We start from the raw sequence: 14,895 nt of genomic DNA, 5'->3' as shown, positions 1-14,895 counted from the left end.
TTCAACTACTCACCTCCCACCAGCGACTTGGCTTCGGCAATATTTGTGTTGGTTCTTTTTTGGCGTTCGCATGCAAACGATGGCAGCAATTACCAATACTCAATACCAAAAAGGGTAACAGCAATCAGCCCAAACATTCGCACACAAACACAATGACTGCCACTAGTGTGCGTGAAGGAAAAATTAGATAAAACACCTACGAAACGCTGAATATGCCGCAGTCTGCAGGGAAAGCGCGCGCCGTGCAAATCGAATCGAATAGAAACGAAAATATAGGCCCGAAAAAAGGGAAAAGGAAATAAGGAAAAGCGGAAAGCGACGGAAAATTAGTCGGAAAAGTGAAGTGTGTGCAACACCGTGATTTGTGATTTGTGATATGTGACTTGTGACTAGTGTTGTTACGTTGACTTGTTCTGTGGTCAGCAGAAGGGTCAGTGTATATCCTTTAAGGTCACATCCTGTCAAGTTCAATGCACCCATCCAGTTTGCAGTTTATGCAAACAATTTGAGTACTTACCTTGTGAATAATGCATAGATCGTTTATAAACTCTTGTGAAGCGTAATCAAAACTATTTAATTGAAGATAAGCGGAGCTAGACAATTAGTTGTAACCTCGGACTAATTGGCAGTGACATTTTCATAGCCCCTCGGGGAACTATTAAAATTTGGGTCAGCTCTTTTCGGTTTTTTTCGGGGGCAGGAGTGACGAAAAACCTTGGAAGCTACTCACGCAGCTCCTTGGGGAAACTGTGTCAAGTTGGTCTTTAAATTTTGACCACACGCAAGTGCGTACTATATATTGTTGTGGAATTACTCATCAATTGGATTTGAGGAGCACGTGCTGTCTTTTTCTCAAGGACCTTTGGGGCAGGACACTCTGACCTGGTCAGCTATTGTGTGCCCATTCCGATTATATGCCCATTCGAATTCGAAAAATCGATTCACAGCTAATTGGTTGGTTATCAACGTGTTTCTTTTTTTTATTTTCGGGCGCAAGTCCTGCAGCAGGCAATGTCCTGTCACAGTGCAAAACAAGCGGAGCGCATTTGAGGCCCTGGCAAATTGTGAAATAAATAAATAAAGCATTAAAATCACATGTGTGAGGTTTAGCGGCGAACACAGGTTGTGACTCTCAGTACGCCCCCAAGCCCCATATTTCCCACATTTTCCCACATTTTCCCACATTTTCCCGCATTTTCCATTGAGTATGCACACACGCAAGGACCTGACCAGTTTTCTAGTTGTCCAGTTGAGCAGTTGAGCAGTTGAGCAGCTGAGCAGGTGCAATTGTCAATTCAGACGTCGTTGAACTTGCCAGGACAACGGTTCATCCAGTGCTGGGATTTCGAAATTTTCAAGGGGTCCCTTTCCAGTGACAAGTGAACCAATATAATCCATGAATCGCGACCGTGGTGATGTGCAGAGTCGCGGACTCTAGTAACTCACTAGACTACACCAAAAAGGGAAATTCTTAAGGACGGATAACCAAGACAAGCATGCCTCCCAAGCGACGAAGAAGATTCCAGGGACTCTACTACCATTCATCGCCGCCCAAAGGTGAGTTTGCCGTGAATATCGTACATATTCATATTCATTCATCCTAATTGAGGGAAATTGTGGTGACAACACGCCAAGGAAAAGCGCTGAGCTGTTCTTTGTGGCCAAAATTTGCATATTGCGTGCCGTTAAGGGTGTCAGCTCAACAAGTTACACTGCCAGGGGATCCGCGGGTGCGGGCTGATTGCCACATTAAGTGGCAAACACTAATGCGCCATTTCCGTGGCACTTTCGAGCACTTTTTATTGCCACTCACTCAATCGTGTGTGTGTGTGTGTGTGTGTGGGGCTGGGCAGTGGAATGGAAATTTAATGATTCACCGCGGCCAACTAATTTACATGTCACTGCTCGAAAGGAGTGAATGAATTCCTCAAGGTGTTGGACCCAAAATAGATGGAGTTGAAAGCCTTGACCCATCAGCCCAAAAAAAACAAATGGAAATTTTCTGGCTAACAATTTCCGCTGCAGGAGGAAGTATAGGCTGTTTCATGGAGAATCCTTAAAGTATGCTTAGAATTTGTTTTCCAAGACATGCTACTTAGAAGACCTCGAAATTTTCATGTGTAAGAATACATTTTCCCCAGAGAAACTTGTTAGCCAAGCAAACGTAGTATGAGATAATAAAAGACCTTGATACATATGGTAAGTCTATTTAAAAAGGGCCATTAAATAAATAGAAATGTACTGTGTTACAATTCGTCTAGAAAAGCATGGAGTATATTTTGCAAAGAAAACTATGCCATCGAAATTGTTTTAGAATTTTACCCCAAGGAATACTAATCAAGTTTGAATCAGCCAAATGGAAATTCCACTTCCACATATTTGTTTTGGGTCTACACTAATGAAAATGTTGACTATTTCGCTTTATATAACACACCCACACACTCAAGTGTTATTTATTCATGTCAGAAGTTGGAAGTGCGCGAACAGGACGCAATTATTCCTCCTTGCGACCGTTGGCTTTTGACCACAACACAGGGACCCCAATTCAACACCTTTCGACCCGGCCAAGAATTAGTTTGCCAACGCGGCTCAAGCTAGCCAGACGCAAATCTAAAAAGCAAGTATAAGAAAGCCATCGAAAGGAAAGTAGGCAAGTGATTTTAACTCCTGCATATTGTCACACAATTCTCTAAATATATTTATTACATATTTTGTTAAGCCTATCACTCGATTCTAAGCCTAGATGTTTGCTCCCCTTGCAGTCATGCCGATGAATGGACAGACGGGTGGACAAAATGGACGCAAGCGCCGTGATAATGAAGGTGCGTATTGATATGGGGAATGGGTAAGAAGTGGCGATGGCGATGGGCCAGTGCATTTCCGCATCCAGGTGTTCGCTTTCCAAATACTCCGCTAAATGATTCAGCTGGTGGGCGGCGATTTAATATGTGGATACGACGGCGAACTGGGGGCGTTACCCACTTTTGTACTGCGAATAAAGTTTGGCGCCGCGACCTTGAAGCATTTCAAGTTGGCAAAAGTTTCGCCGGCGGAAATTGTCTCAAGTTTCCACTAATGCCACTTTAAGCGAGCTGGTGGAGTCACAAACTTGAACATTGCATTGCATTTATTTTCGTTTTAATTTAGTTTTCAGTTTCAGTTTCAGTTTCAGTTTCAGTTTCGGCTTCTTGGCTTTTATTTTCGGCAAATTGCATGCAAGCACGAACAAGGGCGAAAATGAATTGGAAATCGCAATCGTGTCGAAGGGATCGTAGGGGCGGGGGGAGGGGGAGGGTCGTAGGGGGAGGGGTCGGTACTGGTGCTGGGTAAATTAATTTCCACGTTTTCAATTTCCATTTTTCGGCTAATAGATTTCTCGGTAAAGTTATCCACCATTCGGATCTGGATTCACGAGAAGGACATCGGCAAGCTGACGCGCATTTTGTGGGCGGGCCAGGGCAACCGGCTCAGCCAGCAGGCCAGCAACAATGGGCGGGTGAAGCGCTTCCTGGCCGCCGTGCCCCATGTCATGGTGAGGCAGTCCTCCTCCTTCTCCTACTCCTCCTCCTCCTCCTCTCATCTTTCCCCCGCTGAGAAACCCCATTTCCGCTTATCACACACAGAATGCCATCAAGGATCTGCACCAGGCGGTCATCGACAACAGCCTGGAGAGCGTGCAGGCGCAGCTGGAGCCCCCGGTGCCCAGTGCTCTGGTAACGTGCAAGGACGGCAACGGGCTCAACATCATCCACAAGGCCGCCGGGCTGGGCCACACCAAGATCCTGGAGTACCTGGTGGGCATTTGGCCGGAGGGGGCCCACGAGACGGACATCACCGGGAAGACGCCGCTCCACTGGGCCGCCAGTGCCAAGAACAACATGCGATGCTACACCCTGCTCACCCAAGCGGGCTGCGATGAGGAGGCCGTCGACTATGTGAGTGGGTAACTAAGTCCCATATTTTCTGGGTAATCTGATCTTATATAAATTGCAACCTTTCACTAGTTAAAAGCCAACCATCTTGGCAGCCAGAAAAGGCAGGTTCCATGTAGGGAAAGCATAAAGATTAAGTTCTTGATTTTTACTTTTTGATTAAAGTATGATATTTGGCTTATTAACCAACTTTATTTTAATAATTAAAATGAAAAAATTTATTATTTATGAGGATTTCAAAACTGAGCGAAATAGATTACAAAAAAAATTGTAGCTTTAAAAAGTTATTTAATCTTATTTTATTGTCAGGCTAGCGATTTTGTGTGTACATGTAAATGGTAATACTGATTTTAAAAGAAAGACTACTTTTGGGAAAGTTTCATGCAGATAGCTTTAAAACTGAGAGACTAGTTTGCATACAGACAGACGGACAGACGGACGGACAGACGGACATGGCTAGATCGTCTCTACTAGTGATGCTGATCAAGAATATATATACTTTATAGGGTCGGAAACGTCTCCTTCACTGCGTAGCAAACTTCTGACTGAAATTATAATACCCTCTGCAAGGGTATAAAAAGAACTAAAATGAAAACAGTTTTTTGCTGCCAGCATGAACAGTTTTGGCTAAGAAAGGTTTTATAACCCTTTTATTCCCGAATTAAATTGAAATGCAAAGTCAATTTTGCCTGTAGCTAACAGTGGGCTTGAAAGGGTTAAGAAAGGCTTGCAAGGTTAAAACTTTTATTAACTTAGTTAATTAAATATTCACGATCAAATATTGATGTGAGTTCAGGGGCTGCAAATTGTGGGGTTTAAGTAATAACGATTTTAAAGGAAATTTATTTTTGTTTTTTAAGATATTAATTGTGGGGAGTCAAATAACATACCTTTTACAGAAAAGTTATGTTCGGGTATCAAAAAATAACATGTTGAAGAATTTAAGTTCTTCAAATAACTCGGATACTAGCCTTTGACGAAAGTAATTTTGAATGAAAATCGATGTGGGTCGAGCGGGTGTAGACGGTGGCTTTTCATATTGTCGTTCGGGCAGCAATTAAAATGATTCATTGGGGCAATTTCAGAAAATGAAGACACCCTCCTACTACCGCCACAAGCCGCACGAAATCGAGCGCGCCTTCCTGGTTTATGTGCCGGATGCGCCGCGTGTCTCCCCCGACAGCGCCACCGATTGGGAGGCCTTGAGCGATGACAGTGGCGTGGACAGTGGCGCGGTCGGCGATGCCGGCTCCAAGGTGAGTGGGTTGGCTTTCCCTGGGATTCCCACTACCCTTATCCCTCCTCCTCCCGTCCACTAGAAACTGGACATCAAGGTGCCGCCGTCGGTGAACGGTAGCAAATCGCTGGACGACAGCCTTGAGAACACCTCGGAGCTGGACACCAACGAGGGGTGAGTGGGTGGCTGCATTTGTAGTTGGTTAGTTACTTGGTTGGTTGGTTGGTGGTGCCTAGCTTCCAGATTTAGCTTAAGTTTGGCTGCCTTTTGCTGGCGAAATGCAATCGCTCCCTTTTGATTTGTTGAGTTTTTGATGTGTGTGTGTGTTTTTTGGGGCATGGCTTTGAGAGAGAATTTTTTGCATTTTGAAATCGCAGTACGAGTGCCAATGACGACGATGACGAGCTGTCCAAGGCGGATGCACAGCGGGAAGCGGAAGCCGGCTCGCCATTGCAGCGCCGACCGGAAACGCCGGCCACTTTCAACACGATCAATGGCGATGGCGAAGTCGATGGCGATGGCGATGGCGATGACAGCGAGGCCGAGGTAAGTCCTGCCGCCAATTTGTTTTATTTTCCCTATTTTCCTGCTTTTGATGGTTAGCTGCTTGCTTGCACACATCTCGAAAATAGCTTTCGGTGTTTTGCAAATTTAACCACTGCCAGTTTTGGGGAACGACTCTGTGAAAGTAAGCCATTGTCGGCGCTCGCTTTCGCCCACTTTCACCTTTCTGTCGGCACTCTGCGCTTTTTGTTTAGAGCCCAAATCCCTAGCCCGCTGTACATTGGCTGAGATCGGAGGACCGTAGTGTGGGAAACTGTTGAATCACTTGGAAAGCAATCAGTCGACAATTGTTTACTTTTACAGAATATTGCAAGAGCTGTAAGCGCAGACGGAGGCGGCGAGGCTGAAGGCATCGGAGTGGGGCAGGATGGAGGCGGAGATGCGGCGATCGTGGAGAATGGCGGAGATCACGGGCAGGAGGAGGAGCAAGAGCAGGAGCAGGAGCAGGAGCAGGAGGATCAGCCAGAGGAGGCTGCTAGCGTGAGTGAGCTCGAAGGAAACATAAAGACTGAAGCGGAGCAGGAGAAGGAGAATGATTCTGCGGAGGATGTAGCAAATGGGCCGGAAGGTACTGCTGAGGATGAAGCGGAACCGGAAATGGCCACCATGTCCGTGGAGGAGAAGGATGCCGAGTCAGAGAACGAAATCGAAAACGAAAACGAGAACGAAAACGATGACGACGATGAGGTACAGATGGGCGTGCTCTAAGTGTCCTCGAAAGTTTTGTAGTTTATTTACGTTTTGTGTGTGCCGTTCGCTCAAGCCATTTACGTACCCCCCCTCTTCAATGTGAACCTGTAAAATGAAATGTTGCAAACAAAAAAACCCAACAAAACTATATCTCAATCAGCTGCAGCTGCAGCAGGCACTCAAATTCCATTCATATCAATTTGTTTTACCACTGCAAGAGCCACAGCAACAGCAACAACATCAGCCGCAACCCAATCAGCAGCAAAATGCGAAACTTTAGCAATCAACTTCAACATAAGCCCGCTTTGATAGCGATATAACCAAGCCTAGTGAAATCCTTTATAAATATTTATATACATACAACTACATAGTTATATTTGTAAAGCCAGTGTTATGTTCCCCCTCTTTCAAAATACAGTTTGAATAACAATATATCTAGACGTAGCCATTACCAGTAACCAATTAAAAAATGGAATGCTAAACCTGCAACTTGTGTCTTTTGTTTATCGTTTTTCTATGTATTGCACCCTCAAGACCTACCCGTGTTTGTTTCCGATTCCGATTCCGTTTCCATTTCCATTTCCGCATCCGTTTCCCTATCAGTTTCACTTCTGTGTGTTATTGTCTTAGATCGAATCAATGCCAGTGTCTGCCCCCAATTTGTGCTTATCGATTGGCTGAAATCAGCAGCTGTTTACCCACAGATAGACTTTATAATAATGCACCCCGTCTGCGACCCGGAATACAATGCATATGCATATGTGCAGCTCGACTTGGGCGTTTTCACTTTCGTCCGCCTGACATTTCGAGACGGGGAGACGGAAAATCGGACGGAGACTGAGCTTGAGTCGGGTGCGGAGTCGGCTCTCAACTGTCAGAGGCTTCCAGTTGTTTGTGGGTCCGAATGGGAACTGAACATGCAAACGTCAAAACAGTTGCACGCATTAGATATATGATATTTGATATATGGCAAAGTATACTAAATATAAAAAGTGCGCCTCAAATGGTTGCAGTCATTTGCTAGGGATAATCAAATGCAGTGGTGGGCGTTGCTTATGGCAGTTATAGCAACTATTTCTGGCTTCATTTCAATAGAAACTGGGAAAACGAGGCGTATGCGTGATATTGCGTATACGCTATGTGGGATTTCCAACAAGTTAATATTCCTTTGGATTGACTGTTTAATTGCTTGACAGTCCCATTATTTTCTAAGGCGATTAAAGACGTTGTGTTCTAATATTAATTTAGGTAAACTAAATGGGTTCAGAACTGGCATTGTCACCTGTAGCAGCACTTAGTCCTTGTACAAAATAAATGTTTCTTGTTCAATGTATCTATGTGACTTTGCACTCTGTAGCCATGTCCAGTTCACTGTCCAACCATATAAACGTAATTTCTTAAGTGGTGAAATAAATTTGAACAGGATGTAATAGCTTCAGACAGCAAAGGAGGCAATCCGCAGGAGGAGCCAGAACAGCCAGGACACGAAGCGACCCAGGAGGATGATGGCAACGAGTCCCTGACATCGGCAATGGCCATTGAGGGCTTTGTGCAAGGTGCACCCGAGGATTTTACAGTTCAGTCCCAAACTGCAATTGATGAAGTATATACAAAGCTATCCCTTTCTTCTCTGTCCACCTATCGCCCTCTGTTGCTGGCTCACCTGGCTTGTTTTTGGGTTCGCACCTAAGACACTCATATTGCAAACCATCGAATTTCACTATACCCCAAATCATCATCACCCTTAGCGCTTTCAATCGTGCACTACGTCGTTTTTCGGTCTTTCCATCAACGCCATTTCATTGGACACGTTTGCCTTCCTGTTCTCCGCAGGATGAACGCATTAGGCGAATTGTGGAGGCCGGAGACCTGGAGCAGCTGGCCGAGATCGTGCTGAATGGCGAGGGCGGCAGCCTGGTGGGTCTCAAGTCCCCGGAGCCGGAAATACAGGCCTTCCTCAACAACGTGCCCAGTTATATGGTAAGCGAGGATGGAAAACCAGGAAGGAAGAGCCAAGAGCCACTTTCTGGCGCACTAATTACGACATGCATCATGTTTTCCATCGGCAGGAGAAAATACATCGCGTGCATGACGCGGCACGTGACGGAGGACTGCTGGCACTGCAGCAGGCTCTGGATCGCCGGAAGTTTGCCATTGCCAAGAACGACATATCGCCCAACGGCTCCACGCCTTTGCACGTGGCCGTGCTCTTTGGCCACACGGGTAGGTTTAGGTCCTTCCTCCCTCCCTTCGATTTGTATTTGTATGATTGGTTCGGTTTGGTTTGGTTCTCCTTTTTCCCCCTTCCGCTGGCCAGACATCGTTCGGTACTTGGCGTCCCGCTTTCCGGAGACCATGACCATTACGGATAATGACGGACGCACGCCGCTTCATTACGCAGCCACAATTAAGGACAACGGTCACTTCTACAACATGCTCCTGCAGTTGGGCGCCAATCCCAAATCACTGGACAAGGTAAGTGAGGCAGGTGAACAATTTTAACAGTCACTGAAAACAAAATTTAAATCACTTGTAAAGGTAAAAGAGTGCAACAATTTTATTTGAAAAATGTAAGGCAAACTTGTTGTTAAATAAGGGTGAAAGTATAAGTTCCATAATGAGTTTGATTACTTAAGTTAAGTTACTTAAGTTTTTCCTAATTCAATTATTTTGGTTCAACTTTTAAACTATTTATAATGGTGTCTAAAAGTATGCAACAATCTTTTCAAAATCTAGAAATCTGTTCAATTTATTTCGAAAGACGACTGAATTTTTTAGTGCATACTTGAGGACAGCATTTAAAGTGGTTTTTGTGCTTTTCTTTCTCCCAGTGTGTTAATTTACCCAATTCAATCCATTAATACTGTTGTAAAGAAAATAGGAGTGCTGGATATTTAAAAATAGAACCCTTTTTCGAGTTCATTGGGAACAATTGCAGCTGTGGTCGACCAGTAGCATTTCAAATGTCAAATGAAAATCGTTTTAAATTTACTCAACCCAAACAGAAATCAAAATCGGGTCAAGACCCATTTGATTTGCTGCAACACTTGACTTTCAAATGTCTGCTGCGGTGTGAATCAATATGCCATAAATTTGTGATTAGCCAGAAATTAATAATGAACAGAGTTTGATTTAAAATTCAATAACCAAACACACGCAGCTGGGCCACTCGGCCGAGTTCTACCTGGACAAGGACAAGGCGAAAAACATTCTCAACTACACCGAGCTGCTCAACATTTTCGGTGCCGAGGAACTGGAGAACCAGTTGCTCAATGACCAGGGTAAGGAAACGGTGCAGCTGTTCCCGCAACTCAACTCGACCGTTCGTTTACCAGGCACCACCACCCACCCTCAACCCACCACCCACATAGACCCCACATTGAAGCCACCCGATCCACCCATTCCGCAGATAGCGCTACTCTATGCCGCTTTGCTTTGTCTGTGGCTTTAGTGGCGTTTTTGTTTTCACACTCGCTTTCGCAGCCCCACACACGAACACACACGCACAGCGAGGTAAACCGAAATAATTAAATACATTTGTTTGCCAAGTCAAACATACGGCTGAGCCGAGGAGGGGGGGCTATAAACTATAGCCCAGGGGCTAGCTGAGCTCCGTGCGAGCTGTGGCCAAGTCAGTCATCGATTTTCAGTCGCACCGAGCAGCACACCGTGTGTCCTTCGCTCCGTGGCCACACACTGCGTATACGTGTTTGTGGATTGTGGTATCAGCCAAAATGGAGGGAAATCGCAATGAGTTTTTCAACGAAATCATTAGCAATATAGATGAAATATTCGGTACGTAAGTGAGTTGCACAAGCCCGGCCCCAGCACCCAGCGCCTTTTTCTTGAGCACCCACCCAGCAGTCCCTTCATCCGTACCCGTCATGGTGTCGTTGTTTGTATCCCTTCGTATCCGTCCGTATCTCTGTGTCTCTGTGTGTCTGTCTACGCTTTGGTGTGTCTGTGTGTGCAAACTGATAACCGTCCAACCCAAAACTTATAACCAATGCTGCTCCGGAACCGACGAGCAGTGCCCGACGATCTGCACAGTGCCCGGCGGGAGCTGCAGGATGGCGAGATCTCGAGGACGTTGGAGCGCTGCTATAGCGTCATTTCGGAGTCGGGCAAGCTGTTGAGCGGGACCACTGCTTCCGCCCTGTCCCATCGAAAGCCTTTGAGTGCATCCTCGCTGCAGCTTTCGGTGACCAGCTACCTGAGTCGCTTCCTCAAGCGGGCTGTCTACGAGAAGATCAAGCGACGGCAAACCCGACTCGATCACAATCTCTTCGATGTTTTGTGGCCTGCCATGCGGAAAACTTCGAAGGTTCGCCACCTGGAAGAGGACATCAACTGCGGGATTATAGCCCCAGACTTCGATGTGTTTGTGGTGTTCCAGGAGTTCCTGGTGCCCTTGCTGAAGGACATGCATTGCCTGAGTATCGATGCCGATTTCAAGCCACAACCGCGTCTGGCCTACTTTCCAATGGACAACGGTGAAAGGCTCAACACGGCTGCTTTTGTCTTTGACGATGAATCACTTTTGGTCACCCGATGCTTGGTGGAGGTCTCTAGGAATCTAGATCAGTTGGAGCTGCCTTTGAACCTCACTATTGGCCAACTGGAGCAAGCGGAGCGCCTAATGATGAGCAAGATATTCACGACCAGCTTTGCAGATGCCATTGGCGAAACGGATTCGGGAAACTATTACACCATGACCGAGCTGTTGGAACCCGATTCCGATGTGGCCATTATGCTGAGCAGTTTGGGTCTGATGATTCCCCTCCTAGACACCCAGGATCTGGTGCAGGCTGCCGAGTCCACGGCCTTCAATGGAGCCCTATGGCCTTATGGCAGGGGTGTCTTTGTTAACTCGGCCAACAACTTGGCAGTGTGGCTAAATTGTCAGGAGCACCTGAGAATAATCTCCACCAGCAGCAGCAAAGAGCCGGCAGACATGGGAGCTGCTTACACGAGAGTGGGCAGAGCCATATCGTATCTGGAAACCCAGTTGCACTTCAAGGAGAGCTACCTCCTGGGATACCTGCAATCCAGACCAAGTTACTTGGGCACCGGCCTCAAGATGACCACCATAGTAAAGTTACCCAATCTGATGAAGGAGATGGACAACCTGCGACACTTGTGCTCCGTGCGGGGTTTGAGTATGGTGACAAATCGCCTTTCGAAGCTCACCGTGCGCCTTGTGAATATGCAAAGCATGGGTGTGGTGGAGTACGTGCTTTTCCAGGACTACTGCACTGCTGTCACGAACATCCTGTCGCTGGAAAAGGATATGTCGCTTACGAACTCCAAACACATTGCCACCATGCTGGTGAAGATCTTCAAGCGAAAGAAAAACAGCATCGTGGATCGTAACTAGAAGAAAGTCATAAATCCAACCTCAATGTACATACATACAAAAGCAAATAAATCCTCGGCACAGAAAGTCTTAAATACATATATGCATATACTTAACTCGATTGATTCCTGCCTCGTCTGCTCATCTAAAATTTCCTCCGCGTACGCTGCGCTTAAAGTTAATCTGCAATCGTAAGTTTCGCTTTGAGTTACACCTTCATAGCCGTAACCGTAACCGTATCCGTATCCGTATCTGTGTTTTGCTCGATGACTGTGGTCTTGTCACGATTTCTATATGATTTGCAAAGTCTCTTGAGTTTCACCATCGGCATCCTCATCTTCGTTTGTTTACTCCTTTCCCGCTCGAAAAAGTGCTGCCCCGCCCGCTTTGTGAACATAGATTACTGGGACTCAACCCACTAAGTGTGAATGAAGATATCCTGGGCCGTGGGAGTAACTAATCCAACTTGTTTCCCACACAGGTCAGGCGCAGCCAGTGAGCTTTCAGGCCAATCCCATCTTCAAGACGGAGCAGGGCAAATATCTGGCTGATTGTAAGTATTCTAGAACTTTTCAGTTAACTTACTGAGGGTAAAAAAACGTAATAGCTTATTCTGTACATTCAACCTAAAGTTAAGTGACAAAAATGTAGCAACATTTTTAAAAAACTAATTTCAGATAAGAACGGGGTTTTCTTTATTTAGTGAAATTCACAAAGAAGAAAAGTCTTATCGTTATAAAGAGTTATGGCTTAAAGGTCTATATGGGCAGGTATAAAAAGGGAGTTTGTACTTAAAATAAAAAATGTCAAATACGGTATATGACTTCAGAAACATTAATAGGACAAGAAATGAAGCAAACTTTGGCAAGTTGATGTTCATATACCCTTGCAGCTAGTGCTAAAAATTAAATATTCTTGAAAACATTAAACTTATGATTTACTTGCGTAAATGCTTAAAAACATTGAAGCTATGATGATAAATATATGTCAATAAATTAAAAAAAAAATTAATAAACAGCAAGCTTATAATTTTTAAAATTTATTTTCCGACTGTTCCGTCTGATTGTCATATGTACATGCATATTTGGGAAGGTTTCATGCTTTGAATTTGAGAGACTAGTTTGCGTAGAAACGGACGGACAGACGGACATGGCTAGATCGACTCTCCTAGTGATGCTGATCAAGAATATATAACTTTATAGGGTCGGAAAAGTCTCTTTCACTGCGTTGCAAACTTCTGACTGAAATTATAATGCCCTCTGCAAGGGTATACAAATATGTTTTAAATGCTTATTAAGATATGATATTTCTTTAAGGTGACACATTCAATACTACGAGCTTAACAACTTTAATTTCTCCCTAGCTCTTGCCGATCCTTTGATTAAGGCCCTCACTGAAATAGCCAATAAGAGACCGAGAGATCCCGTGGCCTATCTGACCAACTACCTCCAGCACTTCATGGGCGATCGCAAGCCAATGACCGAGGTGCAGGTCCACTCGGGAAGCAGCAAGGCCAGCACCAGCTCCACCTCCACCCTGGCCATTGCTAAATCGAGCCAACGGGCAATCGGCACTCGAAATGGTCCTGGTCCCGCCAATGCGGATCTCATCGAACTAGACTCTCGATCCCTGGTCGAGGAGGATGCGGAGGGTGCGCTGGCGGTGCAGCATATGGAGGAGCGGGATGAGCACGGCCAGAGTATGCTGCACTTCGCCTGTGCCCGCTCCCATCGGAGGGGCGCTCTCTACACTCTGATCGAGGAGTCGGGCATCGACGTCACCTACCGCGATGAGTTGTACCGAACGGCGCGGGATGTCTCGCTCCAAGCGAACCAGCCCAACAATGCGGCCGAGATCGATCGATATATCCTGGCTCAGGCAGTGATCGGTAGGTCAACTATAGTAGTTTCTCATCTGAGTTGTGTTAATACAAGCTCTTTACCGAACCAGGCGACGTGGAACCCTTTCAACAACTGGCTCTGCAGGGCTACGATCACATTTTGGACGTCGAAGACGAAAGCGGTCAGTCCATTATCGATGTGGTACAATCCCGACAGAACGAAGCGCTCAGTGAGTTCCTGGCCAGTCTGCGTGGCTTGGAGGAGACTCGCGAAGAACTCCATCAGATGATCAGGGAAAACAACATGGAACGAGTGCTGGAGTTGACCGATGTTGCCAATGCCAAGTGGTTGATTAAGACCAAGAATTATTATGGTAAGAAAATGTCATATTTCTTAAAGTAATTTCATTGATTTCAATAATATAAACTTCAGGTCGTACCGCCTTGCACATAGCCGTGCTGAAGGAGTCGGAGGAAATGGTTCAGCATATGGTGAAAATCTGTCCAGAGGCTTTGAAAATCCCAGACAATGTGAGTAAGGTCATCTTGACATCTTGATCTCAGCACTTACCTGATTAAATTCCCAGCTGGAACGCACTGTACTGCACTATGCCATGGGAACCAACGCGCTGGAGAGCGTAAGCCGGATTTTGATTCAGAACGGGGCCAAGCGGACCGCAAAGGACTTGAAAGGACGACAGCCAAGCTATTACTTCATCAACAAAGCGGACATATTACGCCTGCAGGAGGAGGAGGAGGAGAGCCGCTGAGGAACCGGATCAAGCAATATGTATAGCATAGAGTATTTTAAGCCGTTATATAGTCCAATAAAGTACCATATAAAAAGGACATCGATAAGTCGCTCGTACCTGGCGCCCTGATTGATTGGACAACTTTCGCTATCGGTCGAAAGTGCTTCACACTTTATCTCTCGAAAGTTTCAGGGGAAAGGGGCCTCCAGCACAAGACTCAAGGATCCAATGGGTGGGCGTGATGCAGATAATTGGCATTGGCAACCGATAAGATTAAAAGTAAGCCACCGCCTCTTGAAGAGGCTCAATAAATAGCACGACTTTGAAAGACAGCCACAGCACGTGAAAATTCAATGACGTTTTCCGAGTTGTAAGACTGCTTGAAGAGGGCCATTCCCTTTCCATCACTATCGCATCCGGATTACAAGCGCCGTACCTCCCACCACCATTTAATGTCGTTCCTCTGACACTATCAGTTGTCCGCTTGTCCGTTTGTCCGCCTGTCCGTTTGTCAGTAGGGGAAC

The 14,895-nt window shown here is 45.8% G+C and overlaps 1 protein-coding gene across 6 annotated transcripts; it reads left to right on the top strand.

Annotated features, from left to right (window-relative positions):
* The first annotated feature begins 354 nt into the window (after nt 1-354).
* On the top strand, nt 355-14,468 carry LOC108149194. 6 transcript variants are annotated; one of them, XM_017276618.2, is made up of 18 exons: nt 1,291-1,557; nt 2,763-2,822; nt 3,372-3,532; nt 3,624-3,935; nt 5,018-5,188; nt 5,252-5,343; nt 5,547-5,715; nt 6,037-6,420; nt 7,847-8,026; nt 8,257-8,403; nt 8,493-8,646; nt 8,741-8,898; nt 9,584-9,704; nt 12,261-12,332; nt 13,143-13,667; nt 13,730-13,993; nt 14,053-14,150; nt 14,207-14,468. In XM_017276618.2, the coding sequence occupies exons 1-18, from the start codon at nt 1,497-1,499 to the stop codon at nt 14,387-14,389; spliced, it is 3,312 nt and encodes a 1,103-aa protein (XP_017132107.1). In that variant the 5' UTR covers nt 1,291-1,496; the 3' UTR covers nt 14,390-14,468. The 6 variants fall into 6 exon arrangements, 2 of the variants coding, with proteins under 2 accessions (XP_017132107.1, XP_017132108.1); XR_001774605.2 differs by lacking the exons at nt 13,143-13,667; nt 13,730-13,993; nt 14,053-14,150; nt 14,207-14,468 and adding exons at nt 355-430; nt 10,455-11,970 and having other exon boundaries at nt 1,374-1,557; XR_001774606.2 differs by lacking the exons at nt 13,143-13,667; nt 13,730-13,993; nt 14,053-14,150; nt 14,207-14,468 and adding an exon at nt 10,455-11,970 and having other exon boundaries at nt 1,282-1,557; nt 7,847-7,999.
* Nucleotides 14,469-14,895: the final 427 nt, after the last annotated feature.

This window comes from Drosophila elegans, unplaced genomic scaffold (genome assembly GCF_018152505.1).
Source record: "Drosophila elegans isolate 14027-0461.03 unplaced genomic scaffold, ASM1815250v1 contig_520, whole genome shotgun sequence".
NCBI classification, from domain to species: Eukaryota; Metazoa; Arthropoda; class Insecta; order Diptera; family Drosophilidae; genus Drosophila; species Drosophila elegans.
This window is presented reverse-complemented; position numbering and strand designations above follow the sequence as displayed.